Here is a 14,706-nt window from a genome sequence, read left to right as displayed (position 1 = left end):
CGCTTGGCTAAGCTGATGCGACGCATACTTCCAGACCACCCTATTTGTTCTGGCTGAAACACCAAGGTTAAACATTGGGTTGATCATTGAACATGTCTGCACAGATTAGGAAAAGGTTTAGTGATTTGCGGGCTTAATGTGCTACATCCAATAACTCGGCCCAGGCACATAATGTGAGATAGGTAAACAAGCGGTGTTTGAGAATGTGGGAGGCGAGTCGGCTTCTCGTGAATGCGTGCACTCTTTCCTTTTCTCTCATTTTCAGATAGCAAATGTTCCCGTGTGTGTTATCAGTGATCATTGATCTCGTGCTGCAAATGAAGAGACGGCTTGTTCAAATATACGCCCAGCGTTTGACGGTGCTTCGCTGTAGCTCGCCGACATCCACTTTGCTGTGGTTTAAGAAAGCTGAATGTCGTTTTCTTCCATTCGGGGCATCATTGACTTCCATTCATTTCTGTGTCATATGAACATCAATTTACAGACTCCTGAGTTGTGTAATTCAATTAATTATGAGCCATTAATGACCAGGTTATGTAAAACCTTTTTAAATGATGTGTTTTCTAATTGGTCACAATTCTATTATAAATATCAGTATTCCACTGCCAAATGATAGGTAGGTCGCTAATTTTTGTGCACATCAGTCCGTTATGGAGAAGGAAGTAGTCATATGGTCAGTTGAAAGACGTGACGTCAGGACACAGAAGCTACCCAAATCAAATCAAGCTGCCATGCAATGATCATAGAAATAATGGACTCAATTTGTAAATCAGGAGCTAAAACCTTCCTTTAAGATTTCTACCTGTGCAGCACGGCCATGAAAAAGAGCCCCGTCTGAAGCCCCTTTAATGTGGAGAAAAGCCTTTAGGCCCTGGCTGTGTTTCTCACATACCAGCAATAGCTGCTGGAGCTGGGTGGTGATGAACACAGCTGTTGACATGTATCTAGCTCCTGAGACCCGGCACAGGGACGAGGCCACAGTGTAGCTGCACTGTATGCCCGTGTGTGTGTGTGTGTGTGTGTGTGTGTGTGTGTGTGTGTGTGTGTGTGTGTGTGTGTGTGTGTCAGTGGGGGGTGAAGGAATAAAGTCCCACTTCCTTATTAGAAGGGGCCCCAGCTGGCCCTCAGTTCTCCAGTGGGAGTTAGTCCAACATTGCACAGGAACCATTGGTTTTTGTCGGGCTATTGGCCAAAAAGCTCCTCGGGGCAGGCAGCCAGACTACACGCACACACATATTCTGCTCACACACTAGCATGCATGATAGGGGTACACACACACTGCACTCCCCCGCCATGTCTTGTCAGATGGAAAATCCGGATTACCTTTCCCTCCAGTTCACTAAGCATTAATGTCCACTATTAGGTTGTCTTTGGATGCAGCTCCGCGCCGGAGCATGAATGTCAACTCTCATTCAGCCTCACAGACGTTCAGATGAATGACTAGCCGAAGCTTCCGGGGCATGAAAATAACACAAACTTACAATGTGGCTTTAAAAAGTCAACCCTGGGTAGCTACCTGTTTCAACCCACATGAAGCTGCGGGGCTGTAAATAAAGTTTTAAGACTGGCACTTGACAGGCAGGATGCCAGGTGATTAGGACTGAAGACCCCTGAACACGACCTCACTTTCAGCCTCTCACACACACACATTCAAGTCTCCCACGGTTACACTTCCTCGTGCAAATACTCTGACCGTGAGTGGTCAGATGCCGAGACACCCGCCGCCCGACCACAAGCCTCTCAGGACCGTGGAGCTGTAAGCTTCTCTGAATTCCCATTGTGAAGCTTTACTGTCACCAGACGCCTTCAGCATGAGTAACAATTCACTGACGCTGCCTCTTTCTGAATGCACATGACCCGTCAGCAGCAGACAGCTTGTACAATAGACTCCAGCTTCACTCTGTAACCTCAGCTCGAGTTTATTCTTGTTGCCTTGCCGCTAAAAGTGTTTCACAAGCGCTATGCCTTGCAGACTGCATTGCACAAATAAGTAACACCCTCCTCGCAGCCCACATCAAGACGTCTTGGATGCTCGACTGTATCCACTGAACAGCCGAGGAGGGCCAAAAAACACAAGGTCTCGTACAGCTGAAATGTTTGTTTGCAGAGCTGCAAAATGTCAGGGACAAACAAAGCGGCGAGGCTAACTCAACACTGGCAGTTTACTGCGGGAGGTGACCAGCGTTTCTGTTTTGATAACGAGTATCATTAGATTTTACTACGTAAACATACTTTGGAGATGTGTTTCACAGTGTGATCAAGCTCATCACGCTGCAGACTTTTAGGCCATGCTCTTGTGCAATGTAATTTACATGAAATGACCATGTTGACAGACACAGGAAGTGAAACAGTCTATTGTGGAGGATTCTTTTTAAATTTCGGGGTCGGGGTCATCTTGCCTTTAAGGGTCAGTCCACCTAAATTACATGCGGGTTTTTTGTTCCCAGAGAAAAAAAAAAAAAAACTGATGCATCTCCTCACAGTTTTATTGAGTCATGTCATCATGCGGTTTGGGAAGAAGTCTCCATGTTTTTGGAAAATGGTGTGCATTGGTATATGTAATATTCTATTATTCATATGTCCTCATACTGTATGTTATCCCAAAGACAGTGGTTACTTCAGTGGTTTGATATTGTTTATTCAGAGCAACAGGCAGCCAGAAAACACCGGCCAAAGGCAGAAAATTATGAAATTTGGTCACAAGTGGCAGAAAAATGTGTGGATGTGTGCGTCTTCTGACTTAATATGCATTGCCAGCGTTGCTGTCTCGTGTTGCTTCCTAAAAAATGTTTCTTCACTTACCTCTGTCTAGTTTGGTTCAGGTTTTCCGATATCTCTCTCTTAATCTATCTCTGATATTTCCGCCTCCACCACAATTCAGTGGAGATGAATGGAGTTAGTTTGTGGCGCTTTTTCCATCTCTGTCCAGAAACAGTGTCCCCCGTTATTCTGGACAATCCACAGACGTCACTGTGAGCGGTTAGGGGCTATTTCTTAAGAAGGAGTCCCAAAGAAAACCGCTCACAGTGAGGTCTGTGGTTTTCCAGAGTAACAAGGTTGCTGTTTCTGGAAGGAGATGAAGCTGCTGACAAAATTCGTTTCACCTCAGTAATATCGGACATCAAAACCAGGACAACAAAAACACAACTGCAAAGTACAAGTGAGTAAAATGAAAACACGTTTGTGTAGTTTGGATGCACTGAACCTTTTTGTCTGAGTGCACACTGTGAGAGGCCTCACTGTGTGACTGGGCATGTACGCTGCACACTACATAATTTGAGTGTGTTGCATATGTGTATATCTGCTGCAGCGGCCTGTAATTATCACAATATTCTGACTGGATGTCTCAGCTTCACTTCACCCTCCACTGCGAGCCGGATGTGGGGGTGTTGTCGTTTCATTGAGAGGCTAATATCCACTGGGGCAGCCTGACCGGCCAAATGACTTCCTCCTGGTTTGATACAGGAGTAATTATTTCCTCCAAGTCCCTCCCTCCTCCTCTCGCTTCCTCCTTTACCCCCCTGACAGCGGCAAAATCCCCAAAACACCAAATTACTCCCAACAGCTTTTTTTTCTTCACGCAGTATGTTTCGGTCTCTGGAAATAGAAAAGTGAGCCATGATGCAGGGTTACAAAGAGACAGGACAGGACTAGCACCAATCAAGAGCTTGATGAATGTTAGCCTCCACGCTACCATCACCACCCACCCACCCACTCCCCATCGACTCCCTAAGGGGTCGAGAGAACATGTTTCTTCCTGTCCCGAGACATTGAAGGGAGGGTACTGGTGACAGTGTGACTGGCGCCAAGTGCAAACACACACACTCACTCACACACACACACAGCAAACACAGATACACAGGCTAGCAGGGGATTTGTTGTGCTTTGTGGTTTTGTTTTCCTGCAAGCACAACAGCGTTTAGTTTGTCTGAACCAGAGAGCGAAGCACATACGCTGTGTGGCTCACGCATGGTTATAATTGACTCATGTACTTATGAAGGCACTTATTAGAAGTTACTATGTACTGTGCAGCGCTCCACTAAAACGAATTCCTCTGTAATTTATTTGAAATAAAGCCCCATGCTAATCATTTTTTAATAAAGATTCATAAACATGACCCTTCTGGCAGTACCCAGGTACCTCAGCAGGTCATGGCGCATATTCTGCATTTACGACCTTTTGGAGCTTCGCATCCTCCGTCAGTTTCTGCATCATCTTCTTTATAATTCTCCACTGTGTTCTCTGTCATAATGCGCAAATGCCAAAAACGTCTTCTAAATTAAAAACTGTATTTTATCCTGCCAAGGTCTGACAAAATGACAAATATACCCTAATATCTGCAGTACGGCACCAACATTATTATAGGACAATATTCAGTGTTTATTATTGCAAAGAGTGAGAGCACAGTAATAAACTTTCCCCTCACGCACGAGTACAATAAATATCAGGCGTCCTTCCGATAGTGGAACCAATAAGTTCCCTGTGGTCCTCCACAAAAACTACTTAGCGTGCACCATCTTAATGAATAACCTTTTCTATGTAAAAAGGTGAAACGGGAAGAAGTATTCAGCTCATTTAACTTAAAGCTGCACCAGACAAGATTTTTGTATTGACAAAGGATGAAATGATTATGTACACTGTGAAAGAAGTTGCTTGTAGTGATGAACCCGCAGAGAATTATCACCCGACCCTGCAGTTTCATTTGCTCCACAGAGCATTTTAGTCTCTTCCAGTTGATTATTTTGGTTTTCTAGCCTGTAAATTTGTTGTTTATCGCTCTTTCCAATCATAGCAAACGGCTGTTATCAGTTTTCATGAGCCCACTGTATGCTGCTTTTCAGAGATATGCTACCTGCAAAGTGTCAAATAGCAGAAAGGCACAGACAAAGTTAGCAACTAGCTAACTATTAGCAGCTAAACAGCAAGATATTTCATCTTGTCAGCTAGGACTAAAACAGAGCTAAAGGGAGCATGAATACTGGTCAGTTTGCCCGAAGCTCATGTTCATACAACATAATCAAGTACAAGCATCTCAAAACAGTACTTGTCTGAATATACTGAGTGACTTTCACCACTGGCTGTAATAACATTACCTATCAAAGCAGCTGATATTAGCATTTTAGTCATATTTGCTGAGATCTACCCGCTCTGTTTTATTAAAACGTTGGCATCGGAGCTCGTTGTATATTCTGTTTGACGCGCTGCCTTTGATGCCTGAGATCAAGCATCACATCAATGGGAGAAGTCGACCCTCCGTACCCTGCGACCTCTTATGATGATGTACAAGCAGTGGCTGCGGTTTCATTGACCCGCTGGGTTTTACACTCCCACATTTACTTCTAAAAGGCTAATTTGTTTTGCGTTAGTGTGTTGCATGTCTGGCAGTTAGCTGGATGGACGTTTTTCCATGTGAGGTTTGAGGGCGAGAAGAGGGCGCTCACTTGACGCACTCACCGCGTGCGTGGAGTAACACTGTGTGATATACCTGGCATGTGTTTGGGAATATCGCCGAGCCCGTTTAAACAAGGTGTCATAACATTTACTTAAGTATTTTAACCATAAGGTTCAATGTACACTTCTTTGTCTTTGCAGGGCAGTGTGTGTGTGTGTGTGTGTGTGTGTGTGTGTGTGTGTGTGCGTTGTTACTCACACATACTTCAGCAGAACTGCCTGGACTTCCATCCCTGAGGAGTTCCATCTGCAGGTGGGAGCCAGCGAATCTAAACATACACATTCATACATAAGTCAACATACTTGCACACGTACGTACACACAAATGCCCCTTCTGCATACCATTTCTATTCATACCTACTTTAAAGCTGGAGTGCGGGACTTTTACATATAGATGAATATCTGAGTACTTTGGGTGACATTTAACAGGATAGTTTCACATTGTGAGAAATGATTTGCTGTCTTGCCGGGAGTTGAAATAAGATGGAAATCGATACCAGTGTCATATCTGTATAGTAAATATTAGCAAGCAGCTGTTAGCTTAGCTTAGCAATAAGACCGGAAACAGGGGAAACAGTTTGCCCGCCTCTGTCCAAAGCCAGGAAATTCCACCTCCCAACACCTGTAAAAATCACTAATTAAAATTATATAATTCATTTGTTTAATCCTTGCAAATAAATAAAATAAATAAATAAATAAAGTTTTAAAAAAGGGCATTACCCATCACCAATGGTCACACACCTTATATATTTCTATATAACTCACACAGTCATCCTCCTGAAATTCACATAATGTAACACAAAAGAAAGACGTATTGTTTTTCTGAGATCCATTACCTTGAAAACAGCCAAGTCATTACCCTTTACTAGCAATCCAATAACATCACTGTAGTCTCACTAGAAGACAGCAGCTGATTAACCAGACAGACAGAATGCCGAGCTCATGTTAGCAGAAATTGAAAATGAAGTCTTGTGTGTGTGTGTGTGTGTGTGTGTGTGTGTGTGTGTGTGTGTGTGACACATATTTTCACCTCAGCATCCACTCTAGGTCAGAAGGGACAGTGCGATGCAAACATAAGCCCCAACCCCCTACTGAAATCACAAAGGCAGATTCTGCGTGTGTGTCACTGTATGCTCACATATCTGACGTGTATGGAAAAATGCCAGCTTGGCAGATTCAGCTTGCACTCATTTCAAATTCTGACATCATCTGAGCTTCAGTTTTAGTGTCTTTGCTACGGGCCTTTATATTTAACAACCTCAGTATCTGCATTATACATGGAAATATGCTCTACGACGCTCCCAATTTGAGTTTGAAATACAGCAAAGAACTCTGTGCAAGCTTCAAAACCAATCAACAAACATAAAATTCAGAAACAGCATGTCTAATACGGAGATCTTATCAGGGTCAGCCAGCACCAAACAGGCTCCATGAGAAGAATTTCAAGAGATCAATAATGAACTCTTATGTGAACGGTGTGAACCCACAGTGGAGCTGCGCAGATTAGAAGACCTCAATAAACTGGATCACGGTTGGTTGAAAAGCAGGGATTTAATTAATGGAGGAGGTGATGGTCAAATGATGATGCAAACCTTTCAAACCGCTCAGGCTTGCAGCTGTATGGATGATGCCACTAATTGAGATAAATAAAGTGACATGATGAGTTAATGGTTCAAAGTGTCAACTGTTCTCAGTGATGTGAGACAGATTTCCACATTTTCAACCTTTTCTTGATGTTGAATTCTTAATTTTATAAAACATGCCGAAGCAGGAACTCTGTATGCTTAAATACATAGATCAGTTTTGGGGAATATTTTAAACATGTGCTATTTTGAATTTAGGGAATAGCTCCTCACTCAGCCACCATTACTATTTTTCCTACTTAGTGCACTTAAAAGTCAGTCAAACCCTTTCTTGTGTCTCTGCTTGCACCATCAGGGTATGGTGAGCTGTGAGATTAGTTTAGTTTAGTTCGATTCCTGGAAGTTAATGGGATCAGGTAGCAGTTCCTCTCAGGAGGAGGGTAAAACAGCATTACACGTCTGCAAAAATGGACTACACCCTGTAAATTAAATATTTATAAAGTCACTAATTTCACTATCAATAAACAAATTCGATATATCAAATTCCTGATCCACATCCTGCTTTTATGGAGCGCTTTCAGAGTGGATGATCATGACCTATCAGTATTTCAGAAGTGGCAGTTTCAGGCTATGATTGCTGATATTTTGTGTGTAAATGTTGAAAGTGGTTAACAAATACTAAGTAAAAAAAAAAAAAAAAGAAGACCTCGAACATGAGAAAATGTATTTAGGCTTTTTTTAAGAGCTGCTTCCTGATCCCATAGACTGCACTTTGGACATGACTTTGCCTAACTGTATGAAAAATAGGAAACTACCCCCTTGATTTCAAAACAACTGGATGAGAGCTAATCATCAGATCTGTAAATCTGCAAATGACTGGGTGGCGTGTGCTGTGGGATGGAGCGGAGAGTGATTTCAGGGCTGACGGCAGCCGTTCGTGCGGTGGGCTCGGGAGGAGGTGACAGGCAGTGGTCGAGCTGGTGGTGGGGGAGGAAGAGGGGGTGGGTTTTGCAGGTTACCTGAGCGTGGAGCGAGGAGGGGTAGGTGAAAGCGGGTGGGAGGGCCGGCGACAGCTCCGCCGGGTACAGCGGGTATGACGCCCACACGTCTGGGCTGCTGGGATATAGAGCAGGCACTGTGAGCTCATCTGTGGAAAGAAGAAGAGGAGGAGTGGAGTGAGGAGGGTGGCCAGTGGATAGGTGAGTGGCTAGAGAGACAGGGTGGAGGTGGAGGTCGTATAGGTGGTCGTGGAGGTGCACTGCAGGTGAGTAGGAGTTATCTGACGTAGCTTCCTCTCGTTTCATTTCTTTACAACAAATGTTCACTAAACCCATTCCTCCAACAGTGACTAGCAGCATTAGCATGTCAAGCTAACGTAAGCTACAATCGTTAGCATGTCCATCTGCTAGTTTATTACCCACAGTAGTAACAGAGCCTTACTCCCAATGCCAAGGGGCACATCATTAACTAACGCCATTAATGTGTGGGTTACAAGACACGTTAAAAAAAACAAAAAAAGCCCTTTTCCAACGACCACATCCACTGTGCAGAATTGCCCCACTGTGACGACCTTACATCTGCCAAACGTGTTGCTTAATCCACATCCTAAAAGCCTTTTCTATTGTATCTTTGCATGCAGTTTCAAACATGAACAAGTAGCCTGTGTAAGCTAACTAGCCAAACAGGATTATGTTAGAATGAAACGCTCTGATGTTACCTTATTTTATTATCATAGCTAAGACACTAACATAGCATTAAACTACATGTCCTCTAAATGGCACACGAACGGGATCGGGATGCTGACTTTTTGACATTTATCATGAAACTAACATTAGCTTGATTAGCTAGTTAGCCGAAGCTGTGACAGCTGTCATTTCAGCCAGCAAAACTGACGGCCATCGGCTACAAATGCCTAAATTTGTCACAGAATTACTGAGTATTTCGAGTAGCAAATATGACCCCATTATCATTATTAACTGCATCTTGTGTCCCACGTGAGATCAGCAAGCTTAACAGGCGTAGCAGCACTCACTGAGGGGGCAGTGTTCAGCAAACAGTCAAATACCCCCCCCCCCCGAAATGGGTAAAGCAGACTTAATTCAGGATAAACTGAGAGGAAACAACCTCAGATATGATGATTTACTCACTGAGTAGAGTATAAAGTGACAAAAAGGCAAAAATAACAAAAACAGCACGGTGCATGAGTGAAGAGATAGGTGACAGTGCAGAGTGGTACAGAGTAAGTGTACAGAGACAGAACCACCAGATAGCCGCACAGCTTTTCCCTTTGCTCTCTGTGTCTCCCGCTAAGTGTTTATCACAGCATGATCAGAAAAATGGCTGATTTAAACATCTCTTATCAGGAAATGACAGCAATTTCTCTCCTGGCGATTACGTCATGGTTTCATTCACTGATCGTTTCCTTCCATTTTCCACCGGGGCCCCAAGTACACACCCTTTTTCTGGCAAAAAATAAAAATAAAAAGATCCAAGATAAGAGCAGTTCGGTCATTTGGGAGGAATGTATGACCACAGCTGGCCTATGTTCAACTCTCAATGGCTGATTCTTGCAGAATCCTTAACTCCTTAGAAAAATGTTTAACCAAATGGATAAAAAGGAGCACGGAGCTGAACTAGCAGATTCCATACACGCATGGCACTCAAAGGTCTTGAGTCCGAATAATGAGAGCAACGGCTAACGGTGAACACGTACTGTTTATGAATCATTAATCTAACAGGGGGCCTGACATTTAGGGGGAGAACTATAATGAAGTTAACCCATAAGTGCAGAGAATCTGATTTCAAAGAAACACTTTTTCTGGTAACTGATTAATGAGAGAAGTGACATTAGCCGGTTTCCACGGCGCGACAGTGTTTCGATGAGGAGCAAACACGACACCATTAAAAGAAAAATCTACTTTTCAGCAACTAGCAGCCAAGTCAGTGTCCATTTTTCATGCATAGTCACAGCTGAAGCACAAACACTCCTCCGCTAATGACAACAAATCCTAAAGGGAAACAGCTGTCCAGTAACCTCAAACAAGAGTAACTAATGGCCACAGGAAGTCGCAGCACAGACAAAAACTAAGACGAGCTCAAGGACGGACGGGCGATTGGTCGAGGTACTCACATGGGTCTCTGCCAATGAACTGTGGCCCGGGGCTCTGCTGGGAGGGAGGGGGGTTGGGGGTTCCAACCAGCTTGTTCTTGGCCATCTTGGTGTTGGCCTTGGCGAACTCCAGCCGCAGGGTCTGGGGGATCTCTGGATCAAACCGGACCCCCTGAGATCAAACAGAAAGATGTGTCAGCAAAAAGTTTGTTTCCTAGAAAGCTTTTATACAACTGTATAATATCTGGACTAATTGATCAAGCTTAAATTTCGCTTGCTCAGTATATTGATGATTTGATATCACTGATTATTATTAACTTGACAAAAGGATGGAAGGTAAATATCAGATATTTTGGAGGTAAAATGGAATCAAAATCTTGGTTGTAAAGGTGGGTGTCATCGTTTTGATCTCAGCCTCCTGCCTCCTACTGTGGTTGATGTTTCTCAATACTACAACACTCATGATCCTCGGCTGAAGTGGCTATGAAGAAGCCAGTCAAAGGCACGAGTCACAGTTGTGGGAAACTACTAAAAGGTATTACTTCCCAGCCAAAATATGACGTGCGGCCAAGTTGTGTGGAGTTCTTAGAGGTCTTTGTTTTCCTGGACGGTTGCTCAAAGTCAGCACCTTGGGAGGCGTCTTCATTGAGCAAGATTAGGGTTCACCACATGATGACTCTTAATGATGTCACACATTAGAGCAGCGATACTTTGCTTTCGCAACCATGCCTGAAAACAACCTGACAAAATGAGTTTGTTCTGGACGGAGGTGGTGATGCTATAAACTGACTTGACTGGCTGTCTTGCGCCTTGAAGTGGTGATGATGCAGACTAATTTAGACCACTGAGGAGTTGGTTATCATGCATCCACTTCCACATTCTCAGCTGTGTGTATTGTTTAAATGTCCGTTGGGACCTGGCGGAGATCTGGAATTGTCACTTCGTATACTTTTCATCTTTCAGCGTTTTCTGATTTAATTTACTGGCCGATTCTTGGCGGCGAGAGTTCATGTTCAGGCGCTTAGACTCTGAAGCCTGCTGTAAACGGCTCACCGTGGTTTCGAGTGTTATGCAGGTTCAACTCAAGTGATGACGAGCGACACCCGCAACCGAAAATCAGAACCTGATGACACAAACCTGGCGAGCGCATGATGTCATTTACACCACAGGCAGAGATGCCACAAGGCCGTCGCTATGCTCCCTGTGAACTCTGTAACTGTAACTTAATATCATGACATCAAATTCGCCATTCGCCATGACACACTGCAAGCATCACCACTTAAAGGGAGCCAAAAATTCTGGCGAATTCTTCAGATGCCGATGTTAAAAGCCTCCTGCCATGCCAGTTCTCATGACAGGCCAAGTGAAAGGTTGTTTTATCCCTCTTACAGTTTGATCTACATCAAAAACCTCCACATGTGCAGCGGTCCGAATCATTTTCTTCGCAATTACTTTCGCCTGAGGAAAAATAAGGAATGTGACATCAACAAAGGTCTTCCTCATGCAACAACAAAGCGGCTATTTGTTTGCCTGCCGTGGAAGCAACGAGGTCGGGAAGAATTTCACCGGCAACTATGAGCAGCCTCTAATTAACCTCACTCGATTGTGTGCGAAAAAGACACACAGGAAAACACGGAAGGTCAAATCAGCGGAGGGGAAAAGCAGTCAAGAGTAAAGTTCTCTGCAGCAAAAGAGCGAGAAGCCGCGATGGATGGTTTTCTCGGCTCGTCCCTGCAGGCTCAGGCAAAGCTGAGCTGAAACAAGCGAGGGATGACTCTTCTCATGAAGGGTAGGGAATTAACTAGGATTGCCTTGGCTCAGTGCACTCGCAGCTTCTGCCAGTCGAGGCTGCAGAGGTATAATAAGGTACATGGATATAATGAGGCCTGAGCACATCTCAGTTTGAACTGTGCTGAATCTCTACCTTGGAGTGTGTTTTTTAGCGCCTTAGCACATCCTTCGCACTTGTGCACGCGTTGTTTTGGTGATGATCGTAATTGTTCAATGGCGCGAGAATCAGGTGTTCTTTTAGAAGACACATCCGCTCGCAGTTCGGAGGAAAATATAAGACGACGACAACGGGAAACAAATCCCCTCCTTCCCTCGGTTTTCTCTGCCTTTCCCATATTTCAATATGCAGATAGATGTTTGCAAAATCTGGCTTATCTCCATATGACCCCCGGGACGCAGCTTTCCCCCGAAAAAACAAGCACTGTTCAATTCTCAGCCCCACTGAGTGATTCTACGGCAACAGTCTGACTATTGTTGGCTCATAATAAGATGATAATTTTTATCCTTTCTTCAACTCTCTGCTCTGCCTTTGATGCACACCAATATCTCAACATCTGAAAGTTGACAGACTCTGCTCGCGTTGTCACGGTCCCACTTTAGGAGCATGATAAAACTGAGCTTTTTCTGTGACAAAGGGATCAACAAAAACTTAAGAAGTAATAAAAGTGCTGGTGTATATCGAGAGAGGTTAAAAAAAAAAACAATGGGAAACTAAAGCTGTGTGAGAGCTGGCGTTCATTACCATCCATCTATACTTTGTTTCAAGAGAGCAGAATAAAACCCTGAGAGGATGGGCTCCGTTTCATATTTGAGTCTGCCTCATCAAGGCTTTCTACTGAGCTACGTTCTGAAATAAGTGAGATTAAAATTAAACCCTAGATCAATATCTTCTATTTATATGTAGAAGGAGAGCTAATTTTCCTCCTGACCTTGCAGGATCCACGGCAAAGCTTTAAGAAAAGGGCTTATTTACTCAAGAAGCAACATTGAGACGTATGGTATTTAGAGCAGCCCTGATATGTTTGTCTTCACCACTTTCCCTGGCTTTTTTCGCTCGCGATAGAAAATGTAGGAATGTCTGGATTTCACTGATATCAGATGCACAGAAGGCAGAAAGATGCGCTTCCAAGTCATCACAAGATATACAAGCGCCGAGCTGGTGCTTGAGAGGAGCGCGAAGAGGGCATGACACTTACGTTCAAGGCATTCTTAGCAGCCTCCGCCTCTGATCGACTGTCAAAGCTGACAAACCCCACTGGCTGGGGAGACAAGAAGACAGAACAAAAGAAAGAAACATGGTTTAAGGCAGAATACTGAGTCGGCATTTTTGTCTGAGTGACATAGACATGTTGTTCTTTTTTTTTATTACTTTTTTTTTTTGTTTTTTTCATGCCCAACCCCCCCTCCGGAACCCCCCTCCTCTCTCTCTTGCCCTGTTTATAAAACAGTGGCGACGGAGAGAGAACGAGGGAGAGCGAGAAACGGAGGCTGGACGCTTACATTGTACAGGGAGAGTTCATCATCCAGCTCTCCTATGCCCAAATACGGGCAATGTGAGAGCGAGAAAGTGCATGTAAGAGTGAGTGTGAGAGAGGCAGAGAGGTGAAAGCTGAGAACTGAAAAAGGAGAGGAGATAGAGAAAATAAATGGGGTGGAGGGTCTCAACAATGAGAGGTTTGGAGGTTAAAGGTGAGGATCAAAATGAAAGAAAGTGAGGCGAGAGGTAGTTTTTAAGACCTCCTGAAACGGGCCTGTCAGTGGAAAACCATGCAATAAATTCCTGCTCACATCTATTTCACCGGCGCTCGTTTCATATTCCGCAGACGTCACTCTAGAGCCTGTGCCCGCAACGGTAAAGGTGAGGGGAAAGCAAAAAAAAGAAGCACTGGGATGCAGGTTTGGTTGTCAGATTTCTAACTGCTGTTGCAGATATGAACAAAGAATACAAATTTCTGCAGCGCGTACGTGTGTGTGTGTGTGTGTGTGTGTGTGTGTGTGGATGGGGACGTTGGGAGGAGGCGGGTGGGGGTGAGGAGAAAGCGAAATCTCTAAACATGTTGCTCCCATGGGGTCGCACTGCTGCGTGTGATCTGGAAAAGCAGTGTAGGGTTATGGGAATTTTGAACAAGTAGAGAAAGAGGGGGAGGAGGAGGAGGAGGAGAAAAAAAGAAAGGGACGAAGTGAAGACGTCAGGAGGAGGAAGCGTAGCAGGAATATAAATAGAAAAGGTCTAAGATCTGGCTCTTGCTATATATGGAGATGGCTGTGTGTTCTCGGACCGGGAGGGAGAGGGAGATCGATTGATTTACATCGCCATTGTCATTAGTGGAGAGGAGGGTCGCTCAAAACAAAGGCAAGCCTGAGGAATGCCGCGCAGCACTTTGCCAGACCTGAACATAAACATCGCTTGACGTTTGTCCCGAGGAAGATGGCAATTATGAAAACATGAGGCGAGGTGGGGAGGTGCAAAGGGAGGCCAAAGTGCACAGAGAGTGGCAGAGTGTTTCACTTACTCATTAAACAGGCCGAACAAAAGGAGCAAAACCTGCACAAACCACATTTTCTTCATGATGAAATCTGGAATCCAGCAGGTTTAGTGGAGGCCAGTGTAGCCTTTGGACTGAGCTAATGAGTCAATTACTCGATTATTTCATCAACATTAAATTAATCAGCACGTAATTTAACAGTGAATGGAAGACTGACTGAAAAGTACCGCACATCACAGCATTAAACCTGTGACCACATCAATGTCACAGCAGCAGGGTGAGAGCT

At 44.2% G+C, this 14,706-nt stretch overlaps 1 protein-coding gene across 3 annotated transcripts in view; it reads right to left on the bottom strand.

The window, feature by feature from the left end:
* Positions 1-14,706, bottom strand: part of LOC143317376 (RNA-binding protein with multiple splicing-like) — a 33,334-nt gene that overhangs the window by 4,153 nt on the left and 14,475 nt on the right. Inside the window, exons 4-7 of one of the 3 annotated variants that reach the window (XM_076725521.1) lie at positions 13,131-13,193; positions 10,165-10,315; positions 8,054-8,181; positions 5,657-5,720 (exon numbers count right to left, since the gene is read on the bottom strand). In XM_076725521.1, the coding sequence (XP_076581636.1) occupies positions 5,658-5,720; positions 8,054-8,181; positions 10,165-10,315; positions 13,131-13,193 (405 nt within the window). In that variant the 3' untranslated portion in view covers position 5,657. Of the gene's footprint in view, positions 1-5,650; positions 5,721-8,053; positions 8,182-10,164; positions 10,316-13,130; positions 13,194-14,706 lie in introns of all 3 variants that reach the window. The other 2 variants (XM_076725520.1, XM_076725522.1) reach the window with 2 other exon arrangements.

Source organism: Chaetodon auriga, chromosome 24 (assembly GCF_051107435.1).
Source record: "Chaetodon auriga isolate fChaAug3 chromosome 24, fChaAug3.hap1, whole genome shotgun sequence".
NCBI lineage: Eukaryota > Metazoa > Chordata > Actinopteri > Chaetodontiformes > Chaetodontidae > Chaetodon > Chaetodon auriga.
Note: the sequence above shows the minus strand (reverse complement) of the source record. Positions and strands in the feature narration are given on the sequence as shown.